This window comes from Balaenoptera musculus, chromosome 13, assembly GCF_009873245.2.
Source record: "Balaenoptera musculus isolate JJ_BM4_2016_0621 chromosome 13, mBalMus1.pri.v3, whole genome shotgun sequence".
NCBI lineage: Eukaryota > Metazoa > Chordata > Mammalia > Artiodactyla > Balaenopteridae > Balaenoptera > Balaenoptera musculus.
In genome coordinates, this window is record NC_045797.1 from 63,610,831 (window position 1) to 63,627,222 (window position 16,392).

The following is a 16,392-nucleotide window of genomic DNA, read 5'->3' on the forward strand; positions in this document are numbered from 1 at the left end:
AGACTAACAAAACTGAAGTGGGGAAACTACACGACGGAGCAAAACAGCCACAAAAATAGAGGAAAAAAAATGCTACAAGTCAAGGGTCATTTAGGAAGGAGGCCAACAGGCTCAGGAACACAGCCTCAATCACACGGTAAGGATAAACATATTTTTACTGTTCTCTTAAAAGTAAGAGGGAAGGCAATGTGAGAGTTGTGAAAAGAACTTTCTCTAAAATGGAAGTTGTATTTTCTTTTTCATCTGTATTCCCCTCTTGCTGGTGTCAGGTATTCAGGGAAAACATTTGCTGCAGAGTCAAAAGCTCAATTTAAAAGAGTCAAACTAATCACTCCAGACTTTCTGGCCTTTCCTCCATAGGTATGTACCATTTATATGAATTCTTAAATATCAACTTTTTAAAAATTTGTGGTAAAATATATGGAACATAAAATTGACCATTTTAACCATTTTTGAGTGGATAGTCCAGTGGCATTAAGTACCTTCACATTTTTGTGTAATCGTCACCACTATCCATCTCCAGAACTTTTCTCATCTTCCCAAACTGAAACTCTGCAAATCTTAAATGTACTAGATTGTCTGAGGTGCAGCCACAGGGCATTGAGGAAAAGAGTAATTTCCCATCAAATACATATGATTCTTACCAACACAGGTCATCTTGGCCATATCCAAGTGATACCCATCAAAGCAATCGCAGGTGTAACCTTCCTGCACCCTGACACAGCGCCCGTTTTCACAGCCGTTGAGGATGCCACATTCTTCAGCCTGCAACTCCTCAAAGCTATTTAAAAAACCTGGAAGGGAAAGGACAGGAGGCAGGTTAGGAATTTTCAACCTCTTACACCGTTTTTTAAAATGACATGATCATTAAGGTTATGGTTCATCATACATACATATTTCCAATTCCTTAAAGATAGCATTAAAATTTAAGCGAATATATCTGTACACGATATTAAGCAAACTATCACCAACCTTGGGTAGGTTGTACAGATTAGCCCCACATCTTGAATTCTGATGTGCTACATTAAAATCACATAAAACGATACAGCAAGTAGGGTATTTGTTTTTGCCCTTAATTATTAAAATTTTTTGTCTAAGATTTTAAATTTCCTGAGTTCTCAGTAGGGTAAATGTCAGAACATCTTTCAGGATAGAACCGATGGAACTCATTCTGAGAGTAGACATTTGCTAAGACGCACGAGCATTGGAGGCAGTGCTCTTTCATTGGGAGTTCCCAGGCATGGAGAAAAGCCAGGCTGGCCATGTGAGGTCTGTTTGCTCTGGCTTTGGAATGAGCCTTACAAAAGGGCTCTTGGGGGATCAAAGGATAAAAGCAGTAAATACGACTCAAAACATCCTGATAAACAAGAAATACATCATATTTCTGTTTAGAAAACCAAAATTCTTTTAAAGAAAACAAAGAAGCTCTTGTTTGGCTCTTTTTTTTTAGATATCTTTAAACTGATCCAGAGCTAGAGTTTAGAAATACAAAAACAACGTAGCCAGGCATCAAGAATATTTTCCTCTGTTTCTAGAGAGGAAAGTTGTAAATATAAATCCACGGTGACCCAAACAAACACACTGTTGATGTGGGGGGTCTCATCCTCTCCCCCACCTTCTGAAGGCACCATGTATTTGCTTTTTCTTTTTTTATATAAATTTATTTATTTATTTTTGGCTACGCTGGGTCTTCGTTGCTGTGCAAGGTTTTCTGTAGTTGCCGCGAGCGAGGACTACTCTTTGTTGCGGTGTGCGGGCTTCTCTCGTTGCAGAGCACGGGCTCTAGAGCACAGGCTCAGTCATTGTGGTGCACGGGCTTAGTTGCTCCGCAGTGCGTGGGATCTTCCCGGACCAGGGCTTGAACCTGTGTCCCCTGCATTCGCAGGCAGATTCTTAACCACTGCACCACCAGGGAAGCCCCACGTATTAGCTTTTAAGGGCGGAAAAAAAAAATCAACCTAGGGTCAGAACTCTACATCTGGCCTTTGAAGTAATTCTCCAGTCGAACTGCAGGGGGCAGCAAAATATCATTTCTTATGCAGGGCTGTAAGGTCTAACAATGATTTTAAAAATTAATACATCTAAAAAGGAAAAAAAATACGACTGGGCATCAAGACTGTCAGCAGATCCTGAAGCCAGTTTGAGAAATATTGACAAAGTCAACCTATGGAAATATTTCAAAGTCCAGGTAACACAGCAAAGTTCATTTTAACTAGTAAAATTATGTTTATTACATGAAATTAAAATTAGAAACTCCTATACACACATTAAGCAGACTCCCCAAAATACTTCTACAGGACTCTAAAACAACAGCAGTCAGCAAAGGACAGCCCGTGCTCTAAAGTGGGCCTGCTACCTATTTTTATAAATGAAGTTTACTGGAACACAGCCTCACCTATTTGCTAATAAATCTCTCTCTGTGGCTGCTTTCCTGATTCCAGAGCACAGTTGAGTAGCTGCAAAAGAGACTATATAGGCTGCAAAGCCTACAAATTTTACTATCTGGCATTTATAGAAAAAGTTGATCTCTGCTCTAGAAAATTCCAGTTTTAGAAATACTGCTCTAACTAAAGGTGATACCAGTCATTAGCCCAACTTTCTTAAACAGAAAGGCACAAGATGATGAATAATAAAGGTAGTGTGATTCAGCCTCTCTTTTACTATCTTACCCCATACGATTAAGTCTTCAGTAGGGCCAGAGAGCCTTTGATCCTGGTCTAGGAAGGAAGAGCTATTTCTCTGCAACTTGTAAGAAATTTAAAGGCCCTTACATAGTCAAAGCTGGGGGTCTTCCAACTGCATCTGCAACTTCCTATGTTGCTAAACAGGAAATTGACCTGATACCAACATGCTTATTTCTTAACATTTGTAGTGAATTTCAAAAGTTTTAAAGCAATGACAGCTTTGAAAAATAAAAAACAACTACATAAGCCAGAACATTTCAACATTAAAATTCCTGGCATCTGAACTATAATGCATTAGAGGCTGCACACACAAGCCATGGGATTGTGTCAGAGTTACATGTAGATTTACCCTGGTATTTTGGACTTAAGGGGCAGGCAAACTGTACTTTCTTTCAACTTTAATATTTCTTCTCCCTTTTTTTTTTAAAGTAAATGTTTACTGACCTATAAATACATACACAGAAGTGTAGAAATCATTAAGTGCACAGGCTTATAGCTGTCAATGTATTTAAGCACATTTCTTGAAGTAGTGCATGATTATTTATTTGTGGTTGATTAAAAGAAAATCTAAGGCAGGGGTCCCCAATCCCTGGGCTACGGACCAGTACTAGAGTCCATGGCCTGTTAGGAACCGGGCCGCACAGCAGGAGGTGAGCGGCCTGCAAGTGAGTGAAGCTTCATCTGCAGCTGCCCATTGCTCGCATTACCGCCTGAGCTCCACCTCCTGTTAGCATTATGGTGAGTTGTATAATTATTTCATTATATATTACAATGTAATAATAAAGTGCACAATAAATGTAATGTGCTTGAATCATCCTGAAACCCCCCCCCCACCTGTGGAAAATTTGTCTTCCACAAAACCGGTCCCTGGTGCCAAAAAGGTTGGGGACCACTGATCTAAGGTGTTAGAAGTTAGGATAGTGGTTACCCTGAGGGGGTGGGAGGGTGGCTGGTAAAAGGGAACCAGGGGTCCTTCTGGATGCTGGCAATGCTCTAGATCCACTCAGGTCTAGAAGACCCAACCCAGCTGATTTAATAGAATGCTGTTTTCATGTAAATTTTAAAGCAGTTTTAATTTGGCTGAAGGATCAATATACTGCATACTTTAAAAAACAAAAGGAAAGAAGGGAGAGAGGGAAGGAGGAAAACACTCTTTGGCTCAGAACTGAAGTAGCTCCAGAGGCACCCACAAAGCTTGTGTTGCTCCTCAGGACCCAGGTCACAGCTAGTTTGCTTTGTGCACAGGTGAAAGGTCCCAAAAAAAGAACAGCATTGCTGTATTTTATAATTTCAGCAGTGTCTCTTCAGCAGTGTCTCCAAAGTCCTAACCCCAACTACCTGGTCTGCAGGGATTCTGTCTTGAAAATCTGGAGCAGCTTCACTTGCTGCAAGGAGGCCCCCTCTGTAGGATGTGGAACAGGCACCTGGACTCCACTACTCTAGTCCCATTCTTGAAGGCAGACAACCCATTATCTACTGATATTTCAATTTGTACCATCCCATTTTTCAGACTTCACATAATTAGTCTGTATTTGAAAGCTCTGGTCTCTCCCCCAGACATATTTAGCTTGTGTGGCTTCCTTATCCGGGACACTCTGGTTGTACATTTAGGCATTTACTTTCTAAATGGGAACAGGATTCACACATACACACTCCACCTCCCATTTGAAAAGTCTGCTCACAAATCCAGGAAAAGCATCACACATCATTTCTTACTTAATAAACCCCCTCACAAGTGAATTCTAAAAATTAATCTCTGACCAGGAGAGCAATCATTTTATCTCCCATTCTAAGAGAATGGACTTGAGGACATGGGGAGGGGGAAGGGTAAGCTGGGATGAAGTGAGAGAGTGGCATTGACATATATACACTACCAAATGTAAGTAGATAGATAGCTAGTGGGAAGCATCTGCATAGCACAGGGTGATCAGCTCAGTGCTTTGTGACCACCTAGAGGGGTGGGATGGGGAGGGTGGGAGGGAGATGCAAGAGGGAGGGGATATGGGGATATATGTATATGTATAACTGATTCACTTTGTTATACAGCAGAAACTAACACAACATTGTAAAACAACTACAATAAAGACGTTAAAAAAAAAAGATCAACTCAGTACAGTTAATACTTACCATTTCCTTGTATGAAAAAAGACTACAGTATAACCAAGCTATCAAGAAAACTCTGACCCTTAAACTAGGCTACCACTTCATGGGTAAAAAAATGATTTTGTCATGGAAATTATAACAAATAAGATTTTCTTTAAAGAAAATAAATGTCCCAAAGCAATCTACAGATTCAATGCAATCCCTATCAAATTACCAATGGCATTTTTTACAGAACTAGAACAAAAAAATCTTAAAATTTGTATGGAGACACAAAATACCCCGAATAGCAAAAGCAGTCTTGAGGGAAAAAAGCAGAGCTGGAGGAATCAGACTCCCTGACTTCAGACTATACTACAAAGCTACAGTAATCAAGACAATATGGTACTGGCACAAAAACAGAAACATAGATCAATGGAACAAGATAGAAAGCCCAGAGATAAACCCACGCACCTACAGTCCACTAATCTATGACAAAGGAGGCAAGGATATACAATGGAGAAAAGACACTCTTTTCAATAAGTGGTGCTGGGAAAACTGGACAGCTATATGTAAAAGAATGAAATTAGAACACTCCCTAACACCATACATAAAAATAAACTCAAAATGGATTAAAGACCTAAATGTAAGACTGGACACTATAAAACTCTTAGAGGAAAACATAGGAAGAACATTCTTTGACATAAATCACAGCAAGATATTTTTTGATCCACCTCCTAGAGGAGTAATGGAAATAATAAAAACAAAAATAAACAAATGGGACCTAATGAAACTTCAAAGCTTTTGCACAGCAAAGGAAACCATAAACAAGATGAAAAGACAACCCTCAGAATGGGAGAAAATATTTGCAAATGAAGCAACGGACAAAGGATTAATCTCCAAAATATATAAACAGCTCATGCAGCTCAATATTAAAAAAAACAAACAACCCAATCCAAAAATGGGCAGAAGAGCTAAATACACGTTTCTCCAAAGACACACAGATGGCCAAGAAGCACATGAAAAGCTGCTCAACATCACTAATTAGAGAAATGCAAATCAAAACTACAATGAGGTATCACCTCACACCAGTTAAAATGGGCATCATCAGAAAATCTACAAACAACAAATGCTGGAGAGGGTGTGGAGAAAAGGGAACCCTCTTGCACTGTTGGTGGGAATGTAAATTGATACAGCCACTATGGAGAACAATATGGAGGTTCCTTAAAAAGCTAAAAATAGAATTACCATATGATCCAGCAATCCCACTACTGAGCATATACCCAGAGAAAACCATAATTCAAAAAGACACATGCACCCCAATGTTCACTGCAGCACTATTTACAGTAGCCAGGTCATGGAAGCAACCTAAATGCCCATCGACAGATGAATGGATAAAGAAGATATGGTACATATGTACAATGGAATATTACTCAGCCATAAAAAGGAACGAAATTGGGTCATTTGTTGAGACGTGGATGGATCTAGAGACTGTCATACAGAGTGAAATAAGTCAGAAAGAGAAAAATATAGTATATTAATGCATATATGTGGAACCTAGAAAAATGGTACAGATGAACCGGTTTGCAGGGCAGAAATTGAGACACAGATGTAGAGAACAAACATATGGACACCAAGGGGGGAAAGGGGTGGGGGGGTGGTGTGATGAATTGGGCGATTGGGATTGACATGTATACACTGATGTGTATAAAATGGATGACTAATAAGAACCTGCTGTTTAAAAAAATAAATAAAATTCAAAAAATAAATAAATAAAAGAAAACAAATGTAACAGCATTCCCACCAGTGAGACTCATAATCTGATCCGGTGGTTCTCAAACTTGAGTGTACGTAAGGATTACTCAGAGGGCTGGTAAAGCTGATTGGTGGGTCTCACCCCAGTATCTGATTCAGCAGCTCTACAGCATAGCTCGCAAATTTGCATTTCTTACAAGTTCTCAGGGACTACATTTTGAGAACCACTGACTAAACTTCAGAACCACAATTTAGTTCCAAAATAACTAAAAAATGTTGCTTACGGTCCTGAATGAAGTAGGGATCAGCTTCGGGAGCGTATTGTTCACTGAAGTCGACCAAGGCATCCTGTCCATATGGCTGCCGGCGTCCTGTGACGGGGATGTTACACAGCTGGGCGTAGTCATCTAAGAAGGAAATGACAATGAACGTGACACACCATCGCTGTTTGCTCGCACCTGGATGCACCCAGTCACCACGTGCCCCATCTCCCACACACACCCCTGATCCTGAAACATCTCAATATTCTTTATGGGTGCTCTATACATCCACATACAATTCATGCTGTACAGCATAATTAAGATTCTGAATAGAAGACCCAACATAGTAGCTGAACAGTTGGTAGAATGTATCCCAGGAGAGTAAAGGACTGAAAAAATGAGCCATCGGAGAGTGCTGCAAGCCTTTCGGAAGAATGGCTTTATCTGAACCCATCACGTGTTTTCATCAAAACATTTACAGTGTATAAAGTAGTCATTCATACAGATATACACTTTTCCACTCACTAGAGAGAGAAAAAAAAGGCATCTTTGGTGATCCAAAAATGAGACACAACCAAACGAAGATGCTACTAAGTACCATTTGAATTTAGTACCTACTATTATACTCCTCTACTCAAGACCTGGTCCTTATGAGTAGCATTATAGCAGTGATGATGATCATCATAACAGTAATAGTGAAGTAATGGTACTAGTAATAATAGCTAAGAGTTGTATCATGTTTGCTCTGTGCCAGATACTGTTTTAAGCACTTAATACACATTAATTCACTAAAATATTTACACCACCCTATGAAAAGCTACTATTATCTCCATTTTACCAACGGGAAACAGAAGCATGGAGTGGCTAAATGACAACTGGTATGAGGCAGCACCACACTTGAACTCAGTCATGCAGCTGAAGGGTGTACACTTAACATTCTTCCTCTCCTACATCTACCTTAGCTCCTTTGTAATTCTTATCTTTGCCTCCTCTGCACCTTAGCTGAATTCATCTGCAGTTACCGTTTCTTGAGGCCACGTTCCCATTCCCATGGCCATCTGACTTATCTCCTCCTTTAGTCCTCCTTATGGACCCACCTAGCACATGGGCTCTTGGTTCTCCACGTGTTCGGGAATGACTGTGCTTTCAGTGCATTTCACGGTCTCAGGCTCTTACCCGTACTTTGGAGCAGAGTTATTTAGAAGGTCTAGAGAGGAAAGCTTTAGAAGAGATATCTTCATGCTCTGAACGCCCATTTTATAGAAAATATACTGCCCAAGGATTCATCCAGCAGTTGGTGAAAATTCTGGGGCTAGCCAGACTTCAACATCTCTGCCGGGACTGAGAGCTGCAGGTCAGCCGGCGCCAGGACTGGCTGGACACTCAGGGCAGCCACACTTGCCCGGACCACAGATTGAAGGAGGTTTCCCCCTATTTTGGTTCCTTCTGTAACAAAACTAAAGAAAAGCACTGAGGCAAGTGTGTGAACTCTCAAGGCTTTCTTCCATCACCCTCCTCTTAAAGGAGTCAAAGGTGTGTGTGAGGTATGTGTGTGTATGCGCACGCATGCACGTGCACACACGCGCACGTTCTCCCCTAAAAGACCCTGAAAAGCAGAAAAGACCCTGAACCCCTAGACGGGGTAGGATCATGGTTGCCCCTTCCTAAAATTCTTCTTGTGGGAAGCATTCCAGGAACGGCGCACACCCCCATCCCAGACATCCCCGAGCGCTTCCCCATGAAATCATTTCATGAGAAATATTAATTTCATTAAGGAAATAGCTAAACCTGGAAAAACATCGTTGACTCACAAAAATAAAGCTTCAAACAAAGAGAACAAAAATGGTTGTCACTTCTGCTTCAGGTTTGAAAGAGAAGAATTAAGGATTTCCCTGCAAAGGCAAGATCGCAGAAATGTTTACAAGTTTCATACACTGAGGTCATTTTCTCTCATGACTTTTTATATATATTTCTTGTACATCTGAAAGGGAGACAACATTTTGTATCCAGGCAACAGTTGTGATCAAGAGTGGATATTGGGCTTCCCTGGTGGCGCAGTGGTTGAGAATCTGCCTGCTAATGCAAGAGACATGGGTTCGAGCCCTGGTCTGGGAGGATCCCACATGCCACGGAGCAACTAGGCCCATGAGCCACAACTACTGAGCCTGCGCGTCTGGAGCCTGTGCTCCGCAACAAGAGAGGCCACCATAGTGAGAGGCCCGCGCACCGCGATGAAGAGTGGCCCCCGCTTGCCGCAACTAGAGAAAGCCCTCACAGAAACGAAGACCCAACACAGCCAAAAATAAATAAATTAAAAAAAAAAAAGAGTGGATATTAAAAAAAAATTAATTCATGCTCTTATTTTGCAAACCTAAGTCCGGAGATGGCTGAGCAGTATACGCTCCTCTTCAGCACCTCGCTCTCAAGTCCCGAGCCCATGGCTTGTCCCCTAGACCGTGCCTCTTCCACCAAGAAATGACCTGGTCTCCACCCTCCAAGCTCTCACCGTCTAACAGCACAAAAGGAAGGGATCAAATGGGAGACGAGTGGAGGAAAGTCCTGTGTGATGTTTAGGAACAGCTTCCTAGAAAAGGAACACTTGACCGGAAACTAAGTAGATGAGAAGGATTTACTTAATAGAAGATATCTGGGATTCTAAAAAGAGTTTACCCAAAGGCATCACAAAAGCAAACTGTAAGCTGTGTTTGGGGACTACCAAGTAGTTCCTAAGAAAGGCTTTGGACGTGACCCAGGCCGTAAAGGGAAGCAGAGGAGAGTAATGGGCGGGGGACCCTCTGCGGTTTGCTGCATCTTCCTTCCCCTCCCTTCATCCCTGGACATGCATTGTTCTCAAGTTTCTAGAACTTACTGTCCTTTGCTGCTTCACTTTATCTAACACGTTACCAATCCAAACTTCAAGAGTTTTGGTCAGTTATCAAAACATCATTTCTACATTAAATGTACTCTCTTTTGTATTTGAAGATGTGCTACAGTCCCATCAACACCAGGACAGGCATTTTGAGTTATTTTTCTGGGAGCATGATGGGTCTATCTTAATCCATCCATGGTGCCTCTCCCATTGCGCACATCTGCTCTCATTCTTGGCCAGGGTCAAGGGTGAAATGAGCACAGGGTAATGAAAAGAACATGGGCTTCAGAGGCAGAAGCCGGGGCTCAAGTCCTGACTGTACCACTTACTTTCCAGCTTAGCAACTGTGGGCAAGCCTCAGTTTTCACATCTGTCACATGGGGATAATTCCTGTTTGCCTCTCTGTTACTGATGTATTAAAAAATGAGATGATGTTATGGAACTGTTCATAAATTTTGAAGCACCGAGAAAATGGAGGTTACAATTTTTTCTTTTCGGTAAAATCACTCATGTCCCTGCTCAACATCTGGAAATGAATGAGGATTTGCAAAGATGGTATCAGAATGATTGATATAACATAGTGTTAGCAAAACTTTAAACGTAGTTGTCAATGGGCAAAGACTTGTACAATAAATTAAGAGCAATGACAGCACAGTCTCCAGATGTTTTTAGATATTGTTTCAAGATTTGAAATTTTTAAATAGATGGAGGGGAACTCCAACTCAGTAAACAGAGAAAGATGTCTTCATCTCAAAAATTATTGACTGCCTGGGCAAATTTAATCGCTTGATCAGACAGTGATAAGGTATCAGCAACAACACATTTTAACACTAGATCAACAAAACTCAAAATACAGGGGGAAAAACTGATGTTCAGCAGTTGTTAGTATATGCTCGACCCCTTTAGAAATGCCTTGAGTAGCCAGTAGGTTTCTTGTCATCTTTTAAGGGAACAACTGGAATATCGTGGAGTTTTCTAGTGAATCCTGGGTAAGGCGTCTCCTCCAGGATCTGGGCCCATGCACCTTTCTAACATGTGCTGGATCTCTGAGCATCCCAAGTCACACCAGAGCCCACTGAGCTTGGAGGCGCTTGGCCTTGGTTATCCCTAGGGCTGGGTCATGGCTAGAGTCCAGCTGGGGAGGCAATGAGTTGTGGTTGGCTGAGGCTATGGAGATGGGAATAGCAGATCCCTGAACTGTTTCCACAGCTCCTGATGGCAGCCCATGAGAATCTCTTGGCTGCCACTTCATCCAGCTCAACGTGTAGAGATGAACACATTTTTTGTCCCTAGAGTCTTTTTCCTTCTGCAAGACACTCCTTACTTAAGCAAGTTGACAACAATTAAGGACCTAGTTGTCTGGGGCTTGGTGCAAAGGAAGAGCTCTGCTTAGCAGGGCTTGTACTTTGTGAGGCAAATGCCATTTCTGGGACACCATACAATGTGTCCGTCCAGGATCTAGCTGAATATGAATGTGAAATGAATAGGAAGTGGGAAATATTCACACCTCAAAGTCCCCCCACTCATTGCACTCCTCACCTCTGCAGGCACAAATGCTAAGCTCTTGATCAAAGCTATGACAGACACACATGGGATGGTGTGGGCCACCATCACTTACGTGGTCTAAACAAGATCCAGGCCATGGATCACGCTCAGTTCCCTGGCATGGCAGATTCACATGACAGATGGTACTGCTTTGATTTTAATTTTAAATTGAAAAAAAGTTAAAAAATTGCCCCCCTGGAGCCAAGAGGTCTGGGGCCCCCGCTGTCAGCAGCAATGGGAAGCACATTATCATATCCTGGCAGGAAATCTCCTTCCTTATGACAGACACATCTGTAGGGCTGGTCTGGACAGTCACACGTCACAACGCGAATCGGGCATGTGAGGAAACTGGGAGGTGAAGTCTGACTGAGGCAGATTAAATTCAGCTGCTTTTAGAAATGATGAAGAGGCTGCATTTCGTTCTCCACACATCAGGGCTGAAAACCTAGCGCGCTCTGAAGTTTGAAGTGCATGATTTTCAAATAAAGGAGAAGGACCCATTCATATGCCTAAGGAAAAATGGGTCATATTTTACTGAAACTTCTAGATCAGGTGTTTTTCCTACAGGTCTCCACATGTACCATTAATTGAGGATGGTGTTTGGAAAACATACACACCAGGAAATGGAGGAAGGAGACAGGGAGAATGGAACGAATATTTACCTGAGCGCATGCTGAGCCCGTAGTATAATCGGCATTTTTCTTTGAAATTAGCAAAAGCTATGGAATTAGAAAAATGTTGACCATTTACAGAACATACCATCCGGTACTGATGACAGAAGAAGGAACGTAAGAGAGAGGATTCTACTGGTGATGCCACACCCTGTGGAACTGGACATGTGTTTAGGTGTCTGTCTGCTTAATGCTCATTCTCAGAGAGTACACTCTTATCCACAGTGCCTGGTGAACAGGCGGTAAACCTGCTTTCCTGATGTTAAAACTTGCTGAGTTGTGAGAGAAAATTAGGTAACCGAAAAAGCAGCGGTCCCCAACCTTTGTGGCACCAGGGACAGGTTTCGTGGAAGACAATTTTTCCACGGACTGGGGAGAGGTTCAGGTGGTAATGCGAGCAATGGGGAGCTGCAGATGAAGCTTCGCTAACTCATCTGCTGCTCGCCTCCTGCTGTGCGGCCTGGGGGTTGGGGACCACTGCTAAAAAGAGAAGCACCCAGGGGCTTCCCTGGTGGCGCAGCGGTTAAGAATCCCCCTGCCAGTGCAGGGGACATGGGTTCAAGTCCTGGTCCGGGAAGATCCCACATGCCACAGAGCAACTAAGCCTGTGCGCCGCAACTAGTGAGCCTGCGCTCTAGAGCCCGCGAGCCACAACTACTGAGCCCGCGTGCCACAACTACTGAAGCCCGTGCGTCTAGACCCCGTGCTCTGCAACAAGAGAAGCCACCGCAATGAGAAGCCCGCGCACTGCAACAAAGAGTAGCCCCCGCTCGCCGCAACTAGAGAAAGCCCACATGCAGCAACAAAGACCCAACACAGCCAAAAATAAATAAATAAATAAATAAATTTATTAAAAAAAAAGAAAAGAGAAGCACCCAGAGTCAAAAGCCCGGGGTTCTAGTCCTACTGCTTCCTATTCTTTGGACTAGACACCTTGCTTTGAGCTGTGTCTGTTGAACAGGATTATGGTACTGTGCCTGAGCAGCATTAAAGGCAGTTCATCGCTCCATTCAGTGATTGACTCACTCATCCAACCAGAGGCTGAGAATATTACAGGCAGTGTGGGGTCTGGGAGAGAGAGAGGAAGGATAAAATGACAGTACACTGACATGTGCAATAGTGCATGAAGAAGAGGTAATGCCTAGAGTCAGCCAGGAAGGGCTGGGGAAGCCTTCACCTTGGAGATGAGCATCTGCAGGAAGGGGGTCAGCCAGGTGAAGAAGAGGAGGGAAGGTAACTCAGAGTCATAGGCATATAGAATAGATAAGAAAGCCTTAGGGAAATGAAAGGACCACATAAACGCTGCCTACTACAGATCCCTGCTAAAGAACAGTCGAAAAAAGGAAAGTTAGCTAATATGCACTATTAAGCTCCTGTGTGCTAGGCGCTGTGTACCTTTGCGCACACTTTTCCCTTTAAATCTCAGAATCCTATGAAATAACTGTAATTAGCTCCTTTTGTTTCCGATAAGGAAGCTAAGGTTTATAGCATAACTGTCCTAGCTTAGTTGAAGGATTGACTCTGTTGGTCTATCTGCAAAACCATGCTCTTTCAATTCCACAGCTGCCCTTCTGAAACCCTTAGAAGAAAATTATTAAATACATTCCCTAGACTGTAAGTATCAGGTAAGTACTTAGTTCAGCAATAAGCATTTCTGACTAAAATTCCAGGGAGAGTAATAACCGTGAATGCTGGTGAGCACAGCCCCACCAGGGTCAGCTTTATCATTAGCAGGATTTATATTTATTGAATTTGCTCAATTTATTAGGTGGAAGAGATCAAATTGCTTAATGTTCAATTAAATTGTACTTCTCGAGGAGATGGAAGTAATGAAGTCTAGTCTTGGCAGGGTTTACATTCTGTGGGATGCCTGTAAATGTTAATGCTCTAAGGAAACTCACAGGCTGTAGACCAATCAAGTTCCCTCACCCCCAACCATCACCTAATGCTGCCCTTTCCAAGTTCAGTCACTCCCAGCATTTTCCATCACACTGCTGTTTACGTAGCCAGACTACAACTGGAGAGAGTGATTTGTTGGGTGTGAATGCCAAAACAATGGAGGTTCCATTTAGAAATCCATTTCTAAAACCTGGATTTAAAATTTATAGACTTGTAACAGCATTAAATTATGCCACACATGAAAGCCTTAAAATAATGATTGATAACATGAATTTCTCAGGAAGGACTGCATGAAAGGTTTCCCCTATTTCTAAGTAAACAGGGCTTTGGGAACAAAACATTAAGTCTTGCATTCAGGCAATCTCAGAGGAAATTAGGAATGAGGTAACTTCTAATATTCGATAAGAGACAAGACTGGACAATACAATGAACAGGCAAATAGGAGGAAAGTTCAACATGTTAATTTTCTAAGCTGATCTACTTCATATTTTTCCAACTGGAAGGACAGATAAACTGTTTCATTTCCTGCTTTCCTACTCGTTAAGTACCACTCTGAAGTGACAATCTGAGAAGTCAACAATTAGGAAAAATAAATATTATATGGAAGGAATATATTTTGTTTTTTCTGTTATGTTTTTTGCATTAATCAAGTAAGAATTATTTTAAAATATGAGCTACACATGTGCTTAAGATTTAAGAGGATGTTGTACAACATACAGAATATACTAAATGCCACTGAATTATTAACTATAAAATGCTTAACTTTATGTCATGTGAATTTAACCCCAATTAAAAAACAAGTCAAGAGAAACAAAAAAAAATGTATTCTTTAAAGTCTGGTATTCATCTAACCTTTCTACTTTTAATTGGTAAAATGAGAAAACAAGACTAGCTGATCTCTAAGGTCCTTTCTAGCTTACACATTCTACAATTCTAAGCAGACATTTTTACTATCAGGCTGCAAAATACTGGGAAGACAATCTGTCACTGAAACTTGTGGGCTATAATATGAGGTAATCACCACCAGATGGCGCTATTGTCTTCAGGTGGTGCTCACACGGGTGTTTCCAGATGACTGACAATCATGGAATTGAATGCACTGTAAGTAACCATGGACAGTCTAACCTCATTCATTTTCCTGCTGAGGAAACTGAGGTCCAGAGAAATTTAATGATATTTCAAAGGTCAAGTCAGGATAAATTTTCAAAATATTGTTTTCTTTTAATAAAACTAAATTATTAAAATCGAAGGGTAAAAATAACTGTATCAAGTTTTGAAGCTGTTCAAAACTCTCTTGATGAATATTCAGAAGTATAGACCTCAAGGTTATGAAATAAAGATGTACTACTGGGTCATCATTTGAAGAGCAAGTTCTAGGTAATTAATGCAATATTAAAGTACTGCTAAACATAATCAATAGATTATTCATAAATGTGTATCCCATTTAATTATAGGCAATAAGCTAAAGCTGCAAAGCAAAACTGAACTGTTTTAAGATCTGTAACTCTGTTTTATGATTTGCTCATATATTGCTATTTATCTTAATGTGAAGTAACTCTTCTTACCTTCCCCTCTGGATCTATTCAGAATCAGATACAGTCCTAGTAACTCTTCTCTCTGGCAGTGATTTATTTGGCTACCTCGGTAGGCACTGAAAGATTATGATGTGAATGGCAACTTCTAGGGTTGAACAGTGCACAACCAACACAGCTATTCATAACAGCTCTGCTTGCCACTGAGACTTGAAGCTCAGAAGCAAGCATAAAAGAAGGCCTTGTTGTGCCCGGAAGCCTTCCAATGAGCTAATCTTTTGTACTTTGCTTCTTAAGATACTGGCTACTGATGCTGAGCAAAATAATTACCATCCTAGTTTCTGCTCCTTGCAGATTTATGCCAACACGCTTCCTAAGCACTTCCTAGATGCTTTCCTCCCAGTCATAAGAGGTACAGTCTGTCTGCTGCATGAAGGGAGAGGAGATAAACTTTCCCTCACCCTTCCTCTGCCAGGCGTGCCTGCTCTACCCATGAGGTCAGCATATAAAAGACATGGGCAGCCAGTGGCTTTTTTCCAGCCAGAGTTGTCTTGTAAAGTCAATTAGGAAAAGGTCAAAATAAATACAACATTATTTGATTTCAAAACCTCAAACTCAGAACAGGGCTTTAAGCAATTACATACAGTGATATTTTTCATAGTCCCACTCAGCACAGTTCATTTTCTTAGAGTACATTTCAACTATCAATGAAGAGAAAAAAATCCTATCGGCAAAATTTATTTAAAATACATGAAAGTGGGCTTCCCTGGTGGCGCAGTGGTTGAGAATCTGCCTGCCAATGCAGGGGACACGGGTTCGAGCCCTGGTCTGGGAGGATCCCACATGCCGCGGAGCAACTAGTCCCGTGAGCCACAACTACTGAGCCTGCGCGTCTGGAGCTTGTGCTCCGCAACAAGAGAGGCCGCGATAGTGAGAGGCCTGTGCACCGTGATGAAGAGTGGCCCCCGCTTGCCGCAACTAGAGAAAGCCCTCGCACAGAAACAAAGACCCAACACAGCCATAAATAAATAAATAAATAAATAAATAAATAAATAAATGGAAAAAAAATGTTAAAAAATAAAATACATGAAAGTAAAA

The 16,392-nt window shown here is 41.6% G+C and overlaps 1 protein-coding gene across 8 annotated transcripts in view; it reads right to left on the reverse strand.

The window, feature by feature from the left end:
* The window catches only part of LTBP1 (latent transforming growth factor beta binding protein 1), a 418,216-nt gene that overhangs the window by 1,050 nt on the left and 400,774 nt on the right, over positions 1–16,392 (reverse strand). For all 8 annotated transcript variants that reach the window (XM_036872897.1, XM_036872896.1, XM_036872900.1 and 5 more), the window contains 2 exons: positions 6,803–6,925; positions 645–794 (listed from right to left, as the gene is read on the reverse strand). In XM_036872897.1, the coding sequence (XP_036728792.1) occupies positions 645–794; positions 6,803–6,925 (273 nt within the window). The remainder of the gene's footprint in view (positions 1–644; positions 795–6,802; positions 6,926–16,392) is intronic.